At 44.3% G+C, this 18,993-nt stretch overlaps 1 protein-coding gene across 4 annotated transcripts in view; it reads right to left on the reverse strand.

Annotated features, from left to right (window-relative positions):
* Positions 1–18,993, reverse strand: part of ARHGAP23 (Rho GTPase activating protein 23) — a 175,580-nt gene that overhangs the window by 58,259 nt on the left and 98,328 nt on the right. For all 4 annotated transcript variants that reach the window (XM_083708589.1, XM_083708587.1, XM_083708588.1 and 1 more), the window contains exons 2-3: positions 12,097–12,276; positions 1,261–1,285 (exon numbers count right to left, since the gene is read on the reverse strand). In XM_083708589.1, coding sequence (XP_083564715.1) covers positions 1,261–1,285; positions 12,097–12,276 — 205 coding nt within the window. The remainder of the gene's footprint in view (positions 1–1,260; positions 1,286–12,096; positions 12,277–18,993) is intronic.

Genomic DNA, 18,993 nt, shown 5'->3' on the forward strand with positions numbered 1-18,993 from the left:
GCAGTGAAGGAGGAAGCATGCCTTCAGGTATTTGGGTAGCAAGCTGTTTAGAGCTCTATAGGCAAGCACCATCACCTTAAATTGTGCCAGGAAGCAAATAGGCAGCCAGTGCAATTCTTTAAGAATTGGTGTGAGGATTGCTTGGAGATATTCTACCATTCGACCTACCCACACAAGACAGAATTTCTGGAGCCTAATTCTGAACTAAGTAAAACATCTGTGTTATTTTCAAAGGCAGCCCCATGTATAACACATTATAACAGCAACGGCTGATCATCGTAACTAAGCTATTCATATCCACAACTGTCATGCTATACGCTTCTTCCTCCGGTAGTGGAGAATGCAAAGAGGACCTGAGAAGCAGCATTTGCAATGCACCACAAAAGTTTCCCTGCCAAGGTTCTACTTTGCAGAGACACCACAGATTTGTTAGCACTAAGATGCAAAGGAAGCCCTCTGCATGGAGCAAGTTAAGGCAGCCAACTCAGGAAGCAGTTTTTAGGTGTTATTAGGGAGAGCGGAGTCAGAAAGAACTCCCACAATCCACTGGATGCTCTCCTGTAAAAGCCCCACTGTAATTAACTTCCATTGGGGCCGATGGGAATTAAAAAACCTCTAGAAGGCCACAGGTTCAGTACACAATGGAACAAAAGCCACCAGTATTTTGAACTTCCTTCAGTTTTTACTCTAGAGGCCATCCCTGTCTTCTTCACCATTCACGGCACGGCCATACAGGAATATATTCATTTCCCCGCAAGTTAGGAAGATACAAGCTCAATGAAAGTCCTGTGGGAATGTCCCAGAGGTCTCATACATGTTTTCTTAAAATGCCACGGTTCCTTACAAACCAGAGAGCTAAAAAAAAGTCTAGAGTAAGACAATCCACAACTTTCTGTTTCCATTTGGAAGTCACAATTTAGATGGAACAGCACAGATTGCTTCCTCACTAGCTATTTTGCTGGCATTGCTATTCTTTACACATTCCTGTTTAGAGTGCATGTCATTGTTCGCCTACTGTTCTCAAAGTAATCATTGCAAAGAAGTCTGGACTAGGTCTGTGGTTTATTCTAGCAAGGTACTTCTTAAACAATAATGCACACTCAGAATCCCTTAACAGGATCCCTTATGTCTTAACTGTTAAAATATTGTGGGCGTGAATTCTTGCACTTGAAAAGTTAAAAAAACATCTGATTCTGATTGCGCACACAAAAGACTGAATCCCACTCCTAACTTAAGAGTAAAAGAAACACAGATACATACCTGTTCTGTTTCCATTTTCTTCCTCCTACAAAAGAGAGAACAGAGAAAATTTGACCACCCAGGATTCCTTAATCACCTCCTCTTCCTCCCTTCCCATTAAAAAAAAAATCCACTCTTGGTTACAGCCACTAGTGGCTGGAATTTTTTCTTTGAACATAATGAACTGTTTGGCCCTTACTTGGAAGATACTGATTAAAGGGCATATAAACTTGCCCATTCATTCTCACTAAGATTTTACGGCATTACCCCTCATATAAATGCATCTATGCTTGTCTATCTAATGCTTCTCCCTTAGGTCAAAATTCCCAAATTGCAAAATGATTCCATTGCTATGAGCAAAAATGTTGATAACAGGCACCCTTGTTGACAGCCCCTGCCCCCACATTAAAAAGTTCTGATTATAATCCATTAGCTGATAAGTTTGCTTTAGGTTTATCGTATGCAGCGCCAATTCATGCACCTCCAAAAATATGAGAAACTTTCATTCAAGGCTTTTTCTGAATCCATGGAATGGGAGAAGCAGTGAGCCTCCTTGAGCCCTCATGTAACTGTCATGTGAGGGAACTGATTGCCCAAATATGACTACCATTATCTTACAAAATTTTAAGGATTAATGCCCAAGGTTTTTAAGCATAAATATCCTGCTAATGACAACCTCACAAAAATTGGGACCAAGTTCAGCAAAATGTTTCACTTTCATTATCTATATCAACAGTTAACTGATTAAAATTTTCATTCCCAAGAACAGAAAATAGATGTTGGGGGGGGGGGGGACACCCAACTGGTTACGCACTGCCACAACACAGGAAGCTTTTCCTGACTTCGCATGTAGTGAGATTATTAGGGTGGATGATAGGAGTGCAGTTACGGATTTTTCAATATATGTCTATGAATTCCACATGTCATAGACATACTGTATATGTTCCCACTCTTGATATAGACCTTTTAAAATAGGTATAAGCTTTTTCACTGGTTAACAATTAAACAGTATAGATTGTTTATTGTGATACATCTTGCATGCCGTTTTCATTTTGAAACGCCTCCAGATTTGGGGGAGGGGCGGAAATAAGCACCACAGTAAAGTGAAAAATAAACTCGGTCTAAGCTTCAATACTCTCAGTCTCTGACTATACTGTTTCTTCGTTATTAACCCACCTATCTGAAAAGGTCTCTTCTGATTTTTCAAGTGACTAAATGCTTCAGTTCATTGACTGTGACATGGCTGGGTTTTTTCTTCTCTTCAAATTATAGCCACCCAGTAGCCTTTAATGTAGCTACTGAAGTATTGCTTTGCTCTGATGGTTTATCTGATGGGATAGGAAACTGCCTTATAGCTAGGCATTGGTTCATCTAGCTCAGTGTTGTCCACGCAAGTGGTGTGCAACCTATCTCTGATTTACAGCCCTTCCCATATATGACTAGGCTATAACCGCATCTGCAGCTACAACTGAAGGCTAGTTTTGGAACTATTACTTTACATATTCCTTCTATTCCTAAGTGCCTAAATGAATAAGGTATACTTTATACTGAGTCAGTCCACTGATCTATCTTACCCCAGTACTCTCCATTCTTGACAGGCAATAGTTTTCATAGATCTCATGCAGGGATCATTTCAAGCTTTGCTGCTGGAGAGCCTTTTAACTGGAGCTGCAGGGGGCTGAACCTTAAGCCTTCCTGCATATTATTATTATTATTATTATTATTATTATTATTATCACTACTACTACTACTACTACTACACTGATCTCCCACTTTTCCTCCAAGGAGCTCAAGGAGGTGTATACTGTTTTCCCCCTTTCCATTTTTTCCTCAAAACAACCCTGTGAGGTAGGTTAGGTTGAGAGGCAGTCACTGGCCCAACAGTGAGCTTCATGGCTGTGTGGGGATTTGAATTCTGGTCTCCCAAGTCCAACCCTCTAACCACTACCTCCACTAGGCTCTCATGAAGACTCTGCAATGCTCTGTTATCTCCGCTAAAGAAGTTCAAACGACAAAGGTCACAATCTAGCCACAGTTAAGCACTAGGCTCTCATGAAGACTCTGCAATGCTCTGTTATCTCCGCTAAAGAAGTTCAAACAACAAAGGTCACAATCTAGCCACAGTTAAGCACTTCCAAGCCGCATTGGTTAGGCTGCCTTCTCTCCTGTAAACAAAATTGCTTTCGATGGATTGCACCTTAAGTTTAGCCCCTTTCCCCACAATGTTGAACCACAGCTCCCCTGGCAAAATTCCCACGTTGGCAGGTCTTTTTCGTCCTGTTGCTTTATAACACCATGCCATACATACCCCACCTCCAAATATTTCCTGCAATTTTCTATCCCATATGTAAACCTTGGCCAGCTTTGCTTTTAAGATAGTATCAGTTATGCTAAGCATAAAATTACATATAATGCAAAGCAGCCCTGAAATAGAATAGCTAACCACTGCAAGCACATGCTATGTCCTGAGGGAGGGGGGACCCCACAAACACCTCTTGTCTAGGGGTGGGGATGAAAATCTGCCTCCCCACAACTCACTTGACATCCTCTCCGAACCACCAAACATCAGTATGAACCCAGTTTTGCAAATGCACGAACAGCTTTTAAATAACAACAAGAAGAATAGGAAGTAGAATAAGAAGAAGCATGGCTACAAGTAACTTATCCATTTGCATAGTTTAATTTTTAGGGCAGACTTAGTCCTATCTGGACAGAGGCTTCAGATTGTTATGGTCACACATGGCGCTGGGTAAGTATTGAACTCACAAGAAAGCAAGTCTCTTTGTTTTTTGCTGTAAGGTCCTTTCCCAAAATGAGTGCAAGATGGGTGAAGAAGCAAACCCATTCCTTTCCAGCTGACCCACAAACAAGATTCTGCAAAGGGGCACACAGCCAAAGCTTGGCTTGGCTGTGTAGCTGATGACGTGTCACAGCTCTTACAGGAGGAAGCAGCAATCCACCTCCCATTTCTTCAGTATTCAGGACCAAAGGACACAGACCAGGGTGGCCAAGTCCCCCCGCCTTGCCCCACCTTACTGACAATCCTTGCAGTGCCCCTTCTGTGCTGATCAACCTGCATTTTTTGCTGAAGGATGCTGCCCCAAGATGCCCACAGCTGTGAACTTTTTAAAAGGAAAAAAGGTTGCTCCCAGCACTCCCTTTCCCTTTTTTGAGAATGTATACCCCATACTCAGTATTAGAACTGGGTTTTTATTTTTTATTTTTTAAATTTTTTTTACAGAGTTTCAATATGAACATAAACATAGACTTATATCTGAGAAAGAGAGATGTCGACAGACAACCCCACTACTCCAAAAACTCAGATTTCTGAATGATCTCTCACTCTTTACATATCCAACCTACCACTGTAGACCCTTCTGCAGATATCATCTCAACAGGTCAGTTCTGTACGATGTAGAATTCAGGTTTTTCATGTGGTAGCACTTACCCCTGTGGATCTCCCTCCCGTTACATATTAGACAGGTGAGGTCTCTGTCATCTTTTAGGCAGCTCCTTAAAAGAGCTTCCTTTCCCAATAAGCCTTTTTAAGTGGAGATCTTTATCCCAGTCTCTTTGACTTGAAACTGTTTTCATATATGTTTTTATTGTTGTTTTTCTTACTGCAAAAGTTGCTTGGGGGAAGTTTTATGGGAAACGATTCATGACGGAAATAATAAATAAATAAAAACCCACATAAACACAAACACATAAACATACTTCCCAGGACTATTTGAGAGAAGTGCCGTTTCTGGGGAAGGCAGGAAAGAGCTCACCAGCACATACTACTAAACGTAACGTGGGAATCATGGTGCAGGGGTTATTTTTAATAAAACAACTTCTCGTGCATAATGAGGATCGAAAAGCTCAGCTACCAACCAGGTCATTCCTCCACTGCCCCCCTACACGCCCAGCACTTTCCACCAGTTGGGCTCCCCAGCATTAGTGCTGCTGCAGCCACACCCCTCTCTCTCCCCTGTTGCTTGCTCACAAATGGGCTTAAGTGGCAGCAACTCTGTAATGGGAGTCAAGTGGTCATTCAGCTCCCAGCCAAACACAACGCTTCTGCTGCTAGATATGCCTGCACATGTGTACAACTAGAAGGGGGGCAAGTCTGATGGCCACAACCACAAAACAACTAGAAGGGCTCAAGTGATGGCAGGGCTCTGCAGGAGTGGGCAGTGTAAGCCCCGGTGGATTCTCCAGGAGAGTATGGGAGGGGGTGCATGCAAAGTGCTGAGAGCTGATACCACCCCTGAGAACTGAAATGTGCACTTGTGTCATCATTTTTCAATGACTGGGCAGGCAACAGTCTTCATGCAAAAAGCCATTTGTGTGAATACAGTGTTCAGAAAGGGTAGCCCAAGTTTATTCAGTATTATGAAATACCTCTCTATACACACATACACACACATAAAGAGAGAGGGAGGGAGGAAGAGAAAAGTAACAGTAGTGGTTACATCAATCACTCTAACATATTTTGGCAAAGGAAATAAAGAGAAAGCTCTCCCCTGCCTATTATAGTGAAGACGTAAGTTAAGGAGCCACACTGCTGCATTCCCAGGCAGGATGGAACTCAGCCTCCCATCTCATTGGACTGGTAGGGTGGGAGGCAGGGAGCCTAACACTAGAGGGCGCCAGAGCCAATGGCAGGCACCAAATCTAGTTTCATCCTCCTTCCTTGCTACTTGCACAAAGGCAACACTGTGAAAAAGGAGGAAAACGCTGGAAGGTAGGGCCAGATCTTGGAGTGGTTTTAAGTAGCCAGGTCGCTGGCTCACTGAGAACAGACTGGGGCTGGTGGAGAAGTGCCCCCAATTGACCTGGTAGACCAGCTTCCACTGAGTGGGGGGCCAAGTAGCAGCTTGCTAACTTTCCTTACACATGCAGTTTAACCTTCATCCTAACAGAGACTCCCACGGCACTCTGAATTATGTATTCGTTCTTGTTCATGGGTGTGAATGTCCATCTCCGGAGCTGCAGCAGGAGAACCACCTCTAAGAGAGAAGAACAAGGAAGGGCCTCTCCCCAGGGCCTGATATCACAGTGTCCCCTTGTCTGTCACACAGGACTGGAACAAAAACACCCTCCTGCAAACCTAACTCACTCCTCTCCTCCTCTGAGCATTAGGTCTTGTCAACTCACATCACGCCATGGCAAAGGCAAAATCTCAAGGACAGTCCCTCCAGCCAGAACTCACTTGCACACAACCCCATGCACACAGAGGCCCTGGATCATAATTAAGGCACTAAATATAGCTATGTATGAAGCTACTGACTGTTCCCAGTGAGACAGAGGCTAGCTTGCAGCATGGGGTGGGGGGTTGGACAACTCTTCTAGGCTCAGTAGGAACATGCAGAGAACCACTTCCATCCCCACCCGGATGGTGCTTGGTGGAGGTTCCAAGGAGCATATTATCTTTCCCCTTCAGACTGCAGTTTGATTCGCTCGCGTGAATCATTGGGGGCTGTTTGTTTTGCAAACTTCCTTTCTATTTAGGGCACATGATTTGCGAGGATTCCTTGAAATGGCACAGGTGGTTATAAGGACATCAGAATTACATTCTGTGTGCTATCCAGATCTTAAGGAAACGAGCCCAGTTTTTACAAGCTCTCAGAAAACTTTTAAGAAATGTTTGGAGGGTTTTCCCCTTTGAGAATTCTGCCAGGGGCATAATATTAAGGAACTCCCCCCCCCCATCAGCCCTACCCATCTATTCTCCCTCCCTTCTTCAAGGCTTGCCCTTGTCAAACAAGGGCAGAGGCAGACAGGGCTAGTGATAGTGGTTGCATCTTTAAGGCTGGAACTTTGTGCAGAGCAGTGGCTGCTGTTGAAGAGCCTGGGAAACTGAGTTCCAAATATGTTCTGTCTGTAGCTCTTCTGCCAGGAGAGGGCACCTACTGTTGCTCTTCCTATCTTCCACCCTACCATTCCTAATGGGCACCAGCCTCCACTGGTCTATCCAGAATATATCCTTTAAAAAAGAGAGAAGGGGGGGGGGGGACTCTTTAAAATCATGAGCTGCTGTGTTTGAAATATGCAAGTCAAAGTGACTTCTCTGATAAAACCAAATAAATAAGAGCCCCCAAATATCAGAGCAGAGACTTCCACCTTTTGCCGTCCACAAGTTGGAATGGAATATGTTTTGAACTATCACACTTTGCTCAAGCAGCTAGGTACTTCCAGAGCTGGCTTTTGCCAGCAGAGGGCTTCGTTCTGCCTTATCTAGCTGACCTCACCCCAAACTCCCCTGACCGGACACAAATGACCTTTCTGATGCTAAAAACTTCCAGGTCAGGGTCAGGACTCCATTTGAGCAATAACCCACTTGGCCTTGTGCTTGAACTTCCCTCCCTCCTGCCCTGCCTCAAGTCTTTGTCCCAGATCCCCCGGATACCCAAACTAGCTGTCTCCACCCAGCCACGGCTCTGAATCACCAGGAACTGCAGCTGATCTGTCTTCCTGGTGTTTGACCCAACTCTAATCTGCTTCCTGTTCGGCCTCCTTCCATATCTTGAGTCCATACGTTTGCACTCTGGCAATGAATCCCATTATGGCTCAAAGTAGTGCCTTCTAAGAATGCCATATTCCAGGTTCTCAAAATTTGTATGTTAATTTGCATCCTGCCTCCACATGCGGGAGGTTACCTGCAGTGCCTAACTCCCCGTGGGGCACAAGGAGGCAATGAAGTCATCTGCCAACGGTTGCCAAAGAATGCCTGGCATGGAACACATGGTTCCCTGCTCCCTCCCCAGTGAGTCACCTCCATCGAAACCCAGCCCCCGGACCTGGCGCCCCACCCTGCCAAAGCGTCTTCTCCTTGCCCTGGAGATGGGGATGTCCCAATAGGCTGCTGAAATTCCCCTATGGGGTTTTGCTTCTTTGCTTTGCTTACGCCACCACATGGAGAAGAGTGGAATGGTGGTGCCAAATATGCATTTTTAACGCAATGAACAAAGCCAAAGTACACGTGAACTGCATTTGCTTACATTCATCTTGCGTTACCTTTGGCTTCCCTCCCTCCCTCCTTATGTTGTCTTCTCATTCTGGAGCTATATGACATTATAATGTCCATGGAATATGTTTCTTTGCCTGCTATTCTGCTAAGCACCACATATATTGATGGCACTTTATAAAACACTAACAAAGGATTTAAAGGGTTAGCGTTCGGTTTGTGAAGATCAGCCCTAAGCTGAAGCTATTCGCAGCTTTTCACAAATATTTTCGGCAGTTGAAAAAAACCACCCTCAACCGTCTCCTTTTCTGGATAACTTTTCAACACTCTGCAAAAATTCCACCAATTTGTTTACATTGCCCATTCTTGACTTCAGTTCCCAATTGACTTCACTTGTGCTCGGTAAGTATGATTGGCTGTGTAACACGGGGATGTCACGCATTTCACTGCAGGATCCCTGATTGGTTGGGATAACTTGCATGATGCAGCTAGGAAGTAAAAAAAAGAAACAGCCATCAAGAGAAAAACAAATGAGCCAGAGAAGCGGCTGCCAGGGGAAATGATGAAACACGACATGGCTTTTTTATAAAGTGAGTATCTGCATACAATGCTTCTAAAGAAATATTTTAAATTCCTTGAACCATTTTTGACATGAAAACAAAAGCTGAAAATTTTCTCATAAATCCCTATCAGGAGCCCACAAATATACTTGCCAGATTGCCAGTGGCAGACCAATATTTCAGTCTGGCAAGCACATCACATAAGCTTTTGGAAGAACTCGGAAACAGCAGGAAGAGCCTTCAAAAGTCCAGGGTCAATCAAGCCTCCAGCCACGTTCTGCATTGGAAATGCACTGCTGTGTCTCAGCATCTCCAAAGCTTGTCATGAAGTCAAATAGAAGACCCCACCCCTTCTCCAAAACCAGGGAAGAGGTAAGGCTGGTACTGACCACAAATTTTGTCTGACTACCAAGAGGAACCAGAAGTTATGGTCCCAATTCACATATGCACTCTGTGGCTTCTATCATTCGCTCAAGGAGCGACAGCAAACCAAAAAGATGTCACTAGGGACTCTGCCTTCTCTTTTGACAGCAGCCTCCTCGCCATTCTACCAGCTCCATCCCACAATGCTCCTGGAGCTGCCACAGCTCAGTGATCAAGCACATTTATTTAATTCCTTTTTCGTACCACCGTTCTACCAAGGCACCCAAGTTTCAGCTGCAATTACTGCACTTCATGGGGTTGGAATAGAGGCCTTCTGGGTCCCTTCCAACTATACAATTCTATGACTAAAAGGTCCCAAGTTCAGTCCTTGGCATCTCCAGATAGGGCTGGGATAGACACTTGCCTGGAACCCTAGAGAGCTGCTGCCTGCCAGTGCAGACAATACTGAGTTAGATGGAGCAATGGTCCAACATGGTTTAAGATAGCTTGCTTTGCTCTACCCTCCCTATACCACCTTACATCAGCTCCAACACCCGCCTAGCCTTGCTAACCCTCCTGCCTTGACACCAGATCCATCCGAGATACCTTCAACACCTTCTTCCCTTGCGGCCAGCTGCTTTGCTGTTCTGCCCTCACGGTGTCCCTATTCAGACTAGGCCATTACCTGGAGCTTGGACAGTAAGCCTATCTGTCTCCGCATCCCAGGCACTGTCTCCCTTTGTGGCTCTGATCCTGAGCAGTACTTTACTACAGACCCGGACCAGGACCAACAGGCCACTTATTGAGTATCTTAAAAGTTTCAGGATACATGTCGTAGCAAGAACGATCCCTAATGCATGATCTTGGTTGTGGGGTAGAGAGAGAGGGACCAGCAGAGGGAAGTGAACAGAGCCAACTTTGGGAGGGAGAGGGAGTGGGGGCAGCCTTTTGTCCGAACCATGAAACACAACAGTCACCCTTTATACAGATGAAGCTGACACTGCAAAAAAAAAACCCAACAAGCGGGGACAGACCGGGAGCAGTTTAATGCATACCCCCCCCCCACCCCATCTCCTCCCACCAACCCTTCTGCGCCTTTGAACTTATCTGGCAAAGAACCCATTTTCCCTTTCTGAAATGACAAAAGAAAAAAGGGAGGGTGAGGTCTCTGGTCTGCGAGGGCCGGAAAGCTGGCTCTCTCTTGCAGCGACAGTGCTTCCATGCCAGACATTTCATCAGAATGGAATGGGACGTCAGCAAATAGCTCCCAGGAATTTGGAACTGCACTCGGGGTGCGTGTTAGGAATGCGCATGTGGAGGAAGGGATGTCAGTTCCAACTTCCAAAGATGGAGGTCGGCCCAGCAGCCTCCTTGATATTGTAATGGGTATCAAGTAATTACCCCATGTTGGGATGCTACTGCCCCTTAAATAATGGCACCTCTTTAAAACTGGGCGGCAGGCCCTTCAGATTCAAAAGGGAAAGGCTACACAGCTAGTTGCATTATCTATTGCTTAGGGCAGGGCAACCGGGGGATTTGGGTCAATGAAGAATCCCATCTCAGGCAGCAAATTCTGTAGGATTCCAAACCCAACGGTTTCTGTATTTGAGAAAAGGAAAGCTTCTGGACACTCAGGGAGAGTAGAAGCGAGCTTTACTGATGCATATCAGACTCTTAAGAGATCACCCACAATAGATTAGGTATGAGATGGAACAGCTTTTAAAGGAAAACAGAGAACTCAACAAGTTATTTTCTGAAAAAAGAAGGATCATGAAAGATAGATCCCCTGGAGGCTGACAGGTAATAATTTTAAAAGCTGTTAAATTTGTTAGCGGCTGAATTTGCTTTGGGCAGTTTGTAGCAAACTTGTGGAATGTGCAGCCACGGAGGAAAAGTATAAATCAAAGAAGAGCTCAGCAAAGTTGTGCAGGTCAAAGAAGATCAAAGTCTAAAAACAAAGGATGAAACCACCACATCCAGTCGGCTCATCAAAAATTAAAACAGACCCAGTAATGCTGGGAAGGGCTTGTCGTCAGTGGCTGAACATGCGCTTTTGCATGCAAAAGTTCTCAGGTTCAATCCTCAGCATCTCCACTTAGAGCTGGGAAACACTTCTTTGTGATGAAGGGATAGCTCAGTCAGTAGAGCACGAGACTCTTAAATCTCAGGGTTGTGGGTTTGAGCCCCACATTGGGCAAAACATTTCTGTGTTGCAGGTGGTTGGATGACCATTGTGGTCCCTTCCAACTCTACAATTTTATGATTCTATGAAACCTTGGGGAACTGCTGCCAGTCAATGTAGACAAGATTGGGCTAGGTGGAGCAATGGTTTTGACTTGGTGTAAGGTCTATGTTCTTAATGAAATGTCAGACACTTCATGTAACTATGCATCACCTAGCACAGCCTTGCCCTACCTGGTGCTGCCCAGATGTTTCGGAAAACGTTGGACAACGAAAGACGCTCTCAAGGCAAATCTTTTTTAAAAAATGTTGTATAAACACCAACAACTGGGAAACACTGGCCTGCAAGCATTCCAATTGGAGAATAGCCTCTACCAAAGACTTCAGGCCTCTGAAGATGCACAAACTCAGGACGACAAAGAGAAACAAGCTAAGAGGAAGGCATGTTTGGCAAACCTCACCATGATCAATTCCCACCCGGAAACCTTTGTCCCCACTGTGGAAGGAAGTGTGGATCCAGAATTGGCCTCTACAATCACTCATGGACACACTGTTAAGACCACATTCATGGAAGATAATCTTACTTGGCTAAGAGTGATCACTAAGGAATACATAAACACACAGGCAGCACTATACATGGACGTTCCCTGTGGTCTCCCATCCAGCTAATGACCAGACCTGGACTAGCTTAGCTTCAGCAAGGGTATTGGACATTGTGCCTCCAGACTATGCCCAGCATCATTATAAGACACACCTCTGGAATGAACCCTGCCCAGTCTTCAAACTCAGAACGGACATTACCTTCACGTTGGAATGAACTGCCGATTCTGGGGGGTAGACGATGAAGTGCCGGAGGGTGAAGCCATAACCCCCCTGCAAATTCTTGTGCAGCACCACTGTCTTCGGCCCCACCCAGGGGAAGGACTCCACAGGGGGGGCATTGGCGTTTGTGGCCGTACCATCTCTCTGGCCCAGTTTCGGCTGTCAATGAACAATAAAAAGAGGCAGGTAAGCAAAATATTACATTTTAGCTGGAATTTGGAGCAGGATGAATAGCCCCCTCCCTCCCCAATCTCTCTCACACATACACCAACCACATGAACAGGTGTTTGGAAGGACCTTTCCAAAGAGGATGAGGATAAAGAGACTGTCAAAGTTTTTAAAAGCCTATAGCCCTGGATATTCCCTGGAGACCATTTAGTTTCCCAGAGGGCTTCGGTGTCTCCTTCCTGATGGAAGGCAAGCTTCACCCTTTGTCAACAGACTTGGACAGCTCTCAAGCTGAGAAATCTCAGCTGGAGACAGACTACAGCTTTCCCCCAAGGGTTGAGAATGTAATAATAAGAGGAATTATGCTTCACATAGATACACTCCACTGTTTTATGATTTTTTTCCCCAATGAAAATGACCGTCTTCGAAGAGTGTCGAGTTAGACAAAGGAAGGATATAAATGAAATAAGTAACAACATACTGTATAGCATCTGGCGGATACATGTTTCTTTGCATTGCTGCTGACAAAAATCACAATGAAAAATATTTGACTAGAGACGGTAGTAGAGCAGAAACAAGTGTGCCTCTACCACACCAGCTTCAACTCTCTTAAAACTGATTGTTTGGCTGAGGAACTAGTGAGTTACTGGGTACAATATGCACTCAGTCTCCAGAACTCTCTTCAGGTACAGAAAGGATGTGCAACATCAGTCTCTGATTGGCGAGCTATATGAAGTCTCTGGATTTGCCAGGCCTGGTATAAGTACTAGAAGCCAAGCATTTGCTTCCACAGCATCTGGAGCCAGCATCTGGCGCTGTGACCACTGAGCAAGAGCCAGAGATAAAAACTGTTGTAGACTCCCCAGTATGCTAGAACAGATTGAAGAGTATTTGCAAGTGCATGGAAAGGGAGAAAAGCCATGTTTGATTATACGCTCCGCTTGAAAATTGGGTTTGAACACTTGGGTTTTCTTTCAGTGGAACCAGTCAGGGGTCATTGAAGTTTCTTGAAAGCAGAAAATAAACATGGATCTGTTTTTATTCATTGGTTTCTCCTTTGTATTCAGCAGATGATGTGTACATACTATATCTTTAAAGCACATTTAAGGCACATTTAGTCCCTCAAATAATTCTTGGTGTTATCGCTTGGTAAGGGCTGATGGGAATTGTAATTCTGCGAGGGGTAAACTACAGCACCCAGAATTCTTTGCGTGAAAGAATGTGCTTCAAAGGTACTTTAAAGGTGTAGTATGTAAGCAACCATTTCACATTATTCCACCACACACACACACACACACACACAGAGGCCCCAAAATTCATTTCAATTTTCGTTCTTGAAGGTTGGAAGGAAAGAGAAGAAGTTGCACTGAGGTCTTCCTTCCCCCATTTCTCCTGGAACAAAGCCCTAACTGATCACAGGGAAGTGGAATGGGAGGGGGGAAAGGAGGGAGAAAATACCTTTGAGTATGTGTGTGAGGAAAGGAATGCATTTTGAACTTTTTCCAACACCTGCACCTCAGCACAACCCTTAAAAAACGGGAGCCTTTTGAAAAAGAGCTCCATCATGGTTGAATTTAGACAGGTTTCAGCATGAGACAAGAAGCAAAAGGAGAAGGATTTCACACTGTTTGTGAGCTATAGCTCCTAGAATTAACCACACTTCCAATTCTTACTGTAAAAGCCTCCCTACCACCAGTGCATAAGACGTTGACACAGCAAATCCACATGGGAGCTCCCCCCTATAACTACATTCCATTGGTAACCCAGAGGAATGTAATATCCAAGTCCGACATGTAATCTTAAAGGCTTTCCATCTCCCTCCTGTCAACCCCTGTGGGATGCCCAAGGTTTGCAACATGACACTCTATACTTTAGAAGGGAATTATGCACCTCTCCGTCTCGCCAGCTCAAAACCAGATGGCCTTCAATTGCTTTGGGGCTTGCAATAACTACACGGGAATGAACAACAAGGCTTTATAATATGATGCATTTGCGGCTAGAAGGTCATCTGGGCTAAAACAATCAACAATGGCATCAGGATAGATAGATGATTAGATAGATGATAGATATAGATAGATAGATAGATAGATAGATAGATAGATAGATAGATAGACAGATGATAGATAGATAGATGATAGATAGATGATAGATGATAGATAGATAGATAGATAGATAGATAGATAGATAGACAGATGATAGATAGATAGATAGATAGATTGATAGATAGATGATAGATAGATGATAGATAGATAGATAGATAGATAGATAGATAGATAGATAGATAGATAGATATAGATAGATGATAGATAGATAGATAGATAGATAGATAGATAGATAGATAGATAGATAGATAGATGATAGATAGATGATAGATAGATAGATGATAGAAGATAGATAGATGATAGATAGATAGATAGATAGATAGATAGATAGATAGATAGATGATAGATAGATAGATGATAGATAGATAGATGATAGATAGATAGCTAGATGATAGATGTTGTTGTTGTTTAGTCGTTTAGTCGTGTCCGACTCTTCATGACCCCATGGACCAGAGAACGCCAGGCACCTCTGTCCTCCACTGCCTCCTGCAGTTTGGTTAAACTCATGCTGGTAACCTCGAAAACACTATCCAACCATCTCGTCCTCTGTCGCCCCCTTCTCCTTGTGCCCTCCATCTTTCCCAACATCAGGGTCTTCTCCAGGGAGTCTTCTCTTCTCATGAGGTGGCCAAAGTACTGGAGCCTCAGCTTCACAATCTGTCCTTCCAGTGAGCACTCAGGGTTGATTTCCTTCAGTATGGAGAGGTTTGATGTTCTTGCAGTCCATGGGACTCTCAAGAGTCTCCTCCAGCACCATAATTCAAAAGCATCAATTCTTCGGCGATCAGCCTTCTTTATGGTCCAGCTCTCACTTTCATACATCACTACTGGGAAAACCATAGCTTTAACTATACGAACCTTTGTTGGCAAGGTGATGTCTCTACTTCTCAAGATGCTGTCTAGGCCTGTCATTGCCCTTCTCCCAAGAAGCAGGCATCTTTTAATTTCGTGGCTGCTGTCACCATCTGCAGTGATCATTGAGCCCAAGAAAGTAAAATCTCTCACTACCTCCATTTCTTCCCCTTCTATTTGCCAGGAGGTGATGGGACCAGTGGCCATGATCTTCGTTTTTTTGATGTTGAGCTTCAGACCATATTTTGCGCTCTCCTCTTTCACCCTCATTAAAAGGTTCTTTAATTCCTCCTCACTTTCTGCCATCAAGGTTGTGTCATCTGCATATCTGAGGTTGTTGATATTTCTTCCGGCAATCTTAATTCCAGCTAGGGATTCATCCAGCCCAGCCTTTCGCATGATGAATTCTGCATATAAGTTAAATAAGCAGGGAGACAAAATACAGCCTTGTCGTACTCCTTTCCCAATTTTGAACCAATCAGTTGTACCATATCCAGTTCTAACTGTAGCTTCTTGTCCCACGTAGAGATTTCTCAGGAGACAGATGAGGTGATCTGGCACTCCCATTTCTTTAAGAACTTGCCATAGTTTGCCGTGGTCGACACAGTCAAAGGCTTTTGCATAGTCAATGAAGCAGAAGTAGATGTCTTTCTGGAACTCTCTAGCTTTCTCCATAATCCAGCGCATGTTTGCAATTTGGTCTCTGGTTCCTCTGCCTCTTCTAAATCCAGCTTGCACTTCTGGGAGTTCTCGGTCCACATACTGCTTGAGCCTTCCTTGTAGAATTAGATGATAGATAGATAGATAGATAGATAGATAGATAGATAGATAGATAGACAGACAGACAGACAGACAGACAGAGATAGATATAGATAGATAGATAGATAGATAGATAGATAGATAGATAGATAGATAGATAGATGATAGATGATAGATAGATAGAGATAGATATGATAGAGAGAGAGAGAGAGAGAGAGATATGAGAGAGACAGACAGACAGACAGACAGACACACACACACACACACACCACTTGAAAGCAAAAAAACCTCAAAGTGGTTTACATAGTACAAGAAGGCTTATAGGCATGTATCAATGAAGCTGTTTGGGGGCGTCCACATGGAGAGCTTCCACACAAGAGCTAATGAACAGATTCTCTCAACCTATGCCTAACTGGCTACTCAGATGCTGGCTGTCTTGCCTTCAGCAATGGGACAACAGACCAAATCTTGGTGTTCCTCCACCATGACCAAATCCATAAAATTATCCATATTTGCATGGATTTTTGTATTTAACATAATTTATTCTGCACAACATAGGCACTGATTCCTAGAAAATCCTGTTGAATGCAAATTTTGGCTTTCAGAATTGCCACACACAACTCTCAAACCTGTTTTCACAATCCTAAAGACTAGAAACTCGCTTCTTTCTTCTTCTTTAAAACAAAAGCTGAAATTCTTGGGAAGATGAGTTGTGAATCCCATTACTATCGTTTTAAAAGTATATCACATCTTTCCACCAATCTGCCCTTAATTTCTACTCTTGTGCTCATAGAATTGTGCAATCTACAGAGTTGTGTTTACAATTAATGAACTATCTTATTATAAAGTAGTTAAAAGAAAGATCAGTTAGCTGATTGATAGCTCTACTGGGATTGTACTGCTCTGTGAACATATGTTCTAGCTGTGGATTGAGAAGGTGTCAGCAGCAGAATGTTAACCAATAGTGCAGCTTCAGTGGCGGAAATTGAATGTCAGTTTAAAACTAGGAGAGGGAAAAGGGAGAACCTTGTAATGAGCATGAGCAGAGCAGAAACTGTGCAGCTGAGATGGAAGGAAGGAGAAATCCAGGGTCCCCCACAAACATCTAAAGAGGCTATTTGTCAGCCTACCAATGACACTGACTTTCCTATCTCCTTCTCTCTCTTTCATAGTGTTTATGTCCCTGAAGGGAAAGTCATGAATTTACCTTCTTGAATGCAAGAGGAGGTAAAACCGGAGTTAATGGGATGTTCCTAAGAGCTGCCAAAAGGCAGAGCAGCAGAAAAGAAAACTTATTATGTAATTTCACTTAGCAACTGCTTAGCCACAGGGGCTTCTTGCTGCTGCTTCTGCAGAGCAAAACAATCCCAGCGTTCTCCTTTCCCTCCAGCTCCTTTCCTCCACTCAGCAGAGGGTATCACTAGGCAAAGAGAGAACCCCTCACTGTACTAAACAACATCTGCCTGGTGTATTCCACACACACACTCCATGCTCCTTCAAAAAAATAATAACAAGGGGACATTCTGTTCTATATCAGTAGAATGTCCCTCTTTTCTGAGGAATGTTGGAGGGTGTGCAAAACCTCCTTGTTCCAATCACAGTGCCATGTTGTCTGTCGCTGGGATGGGGAAGCTGTGGTCCCTCCGGTTGCTGCTGGACTACAACTCCCATCATCCCTGACCACTAGCCATGCTGGGCTGAGGGGAGCCCAACAACATCTGGAAGGCCCCAGGATCTGCATTACTGGTGTAATACAATTGGCACTGCAGCTCTGCTAAGCATTTTTCTAACCTTATATGCTGAATATGTTTTAATGGGAGATGCCAGCCCATTACCATTCCTCCAAATAACACAAGCAGTAGTTACAGGGCAACATCTGCAATATACAAACCATGTCTTATAGGTGGAGCCCCCATTTCACCAAGAGCAATGTGGACTCTCTCTCTCCCACTCTCAATTCAACAGCACACAATCCATCTGGTCCCCAGCTCCCGTTGTGAGGCTCCTCCCTCCTGCCACCACCACTGACATTTGCTTCTAGTGGCTTTTTTTGCACAATCAAGTTGAAGTTTAACACTGCTATTGTAAAGTGTTTGCACTATCCAACAGCAGGATACACATGCACCCATACACAAATTAAAGTGCATAAATAATTCAGTCTGCAAACCCCTGCTTTCCTGACTACATTCAATTTCATTACCCCCTCCCCCACCGCTTTCTAAAAATAATAGCTAAGGGAGCAATTAACGAAAGTTAAGGGGTCAGGATCCCTCTCCCCCCGCCCCCCGGGTAATTCAAGCAGGTGTATCTGGATGGACACCTTCAGTAAGCAAGGCAATGCAGAGCTGGAGACGAGACTAACATCCTCAACCAGGCACAGACACACACAGCGGGCAGATTCAGGTTAGAGGTGCCCTTGAACAGAGAGGCAAAGGCCTCACATGTCCTCCTGCAGCCTTCAAAACAGCAGCTAAGATGTGGGCACCTAAAAAGGGGGGCACCAGAAAAAGTAGGGGATCCATCAACTCGACTCAGCCTTTCATTGGAGCTGGACCGGCCTGGTCTCATGCAAGGTGTATTCTCAACTGTCACAAATAATACACTCCCTCCCCCCCCCCCCAAAGCATTTTAAATTTGTGAATTTTGATCATGCAACAAAATAGGAAGTGAAGTGCAAGGAAAAACAAAGGAAGAGATACAATCAGGGCGGAGAGGGATTTAAGACAAAGGACTAGCCGCTTGTTAGGTCGTGGAAGGTATGTGTGAGAAGAAGGCAACACGGAGAGACTAAAGGGAAGGCTTGATGTGATCCTAGTTTCAGGGAAGTGGGGCGCAGAACGCTGCTCTGAACCAAAAGTCTGCAATGCAATGTTAGCGCTGCCTACTTCTGCTTAAGCTGGTGCGCAACACCAAATGAAAGCTTTGAAGTGGTGCCCCCTTTGCTGCCATCTGGCCCCCACCCCCACCCTGAATGAAAGCCGCTTTCAAACCACCC

This window comes from Podarcis gaigeae (assembly GCF_964106915.1).
Source record: "Podarcis gaigeae genome assembly, chromosome: 13".
Taxonomy (NCBI): Eukaryota; Metazoa; Chordata; class Lepidosauria; order Squamata; family Lacertidae; genus Podarcis; species Podarcis gaigeae.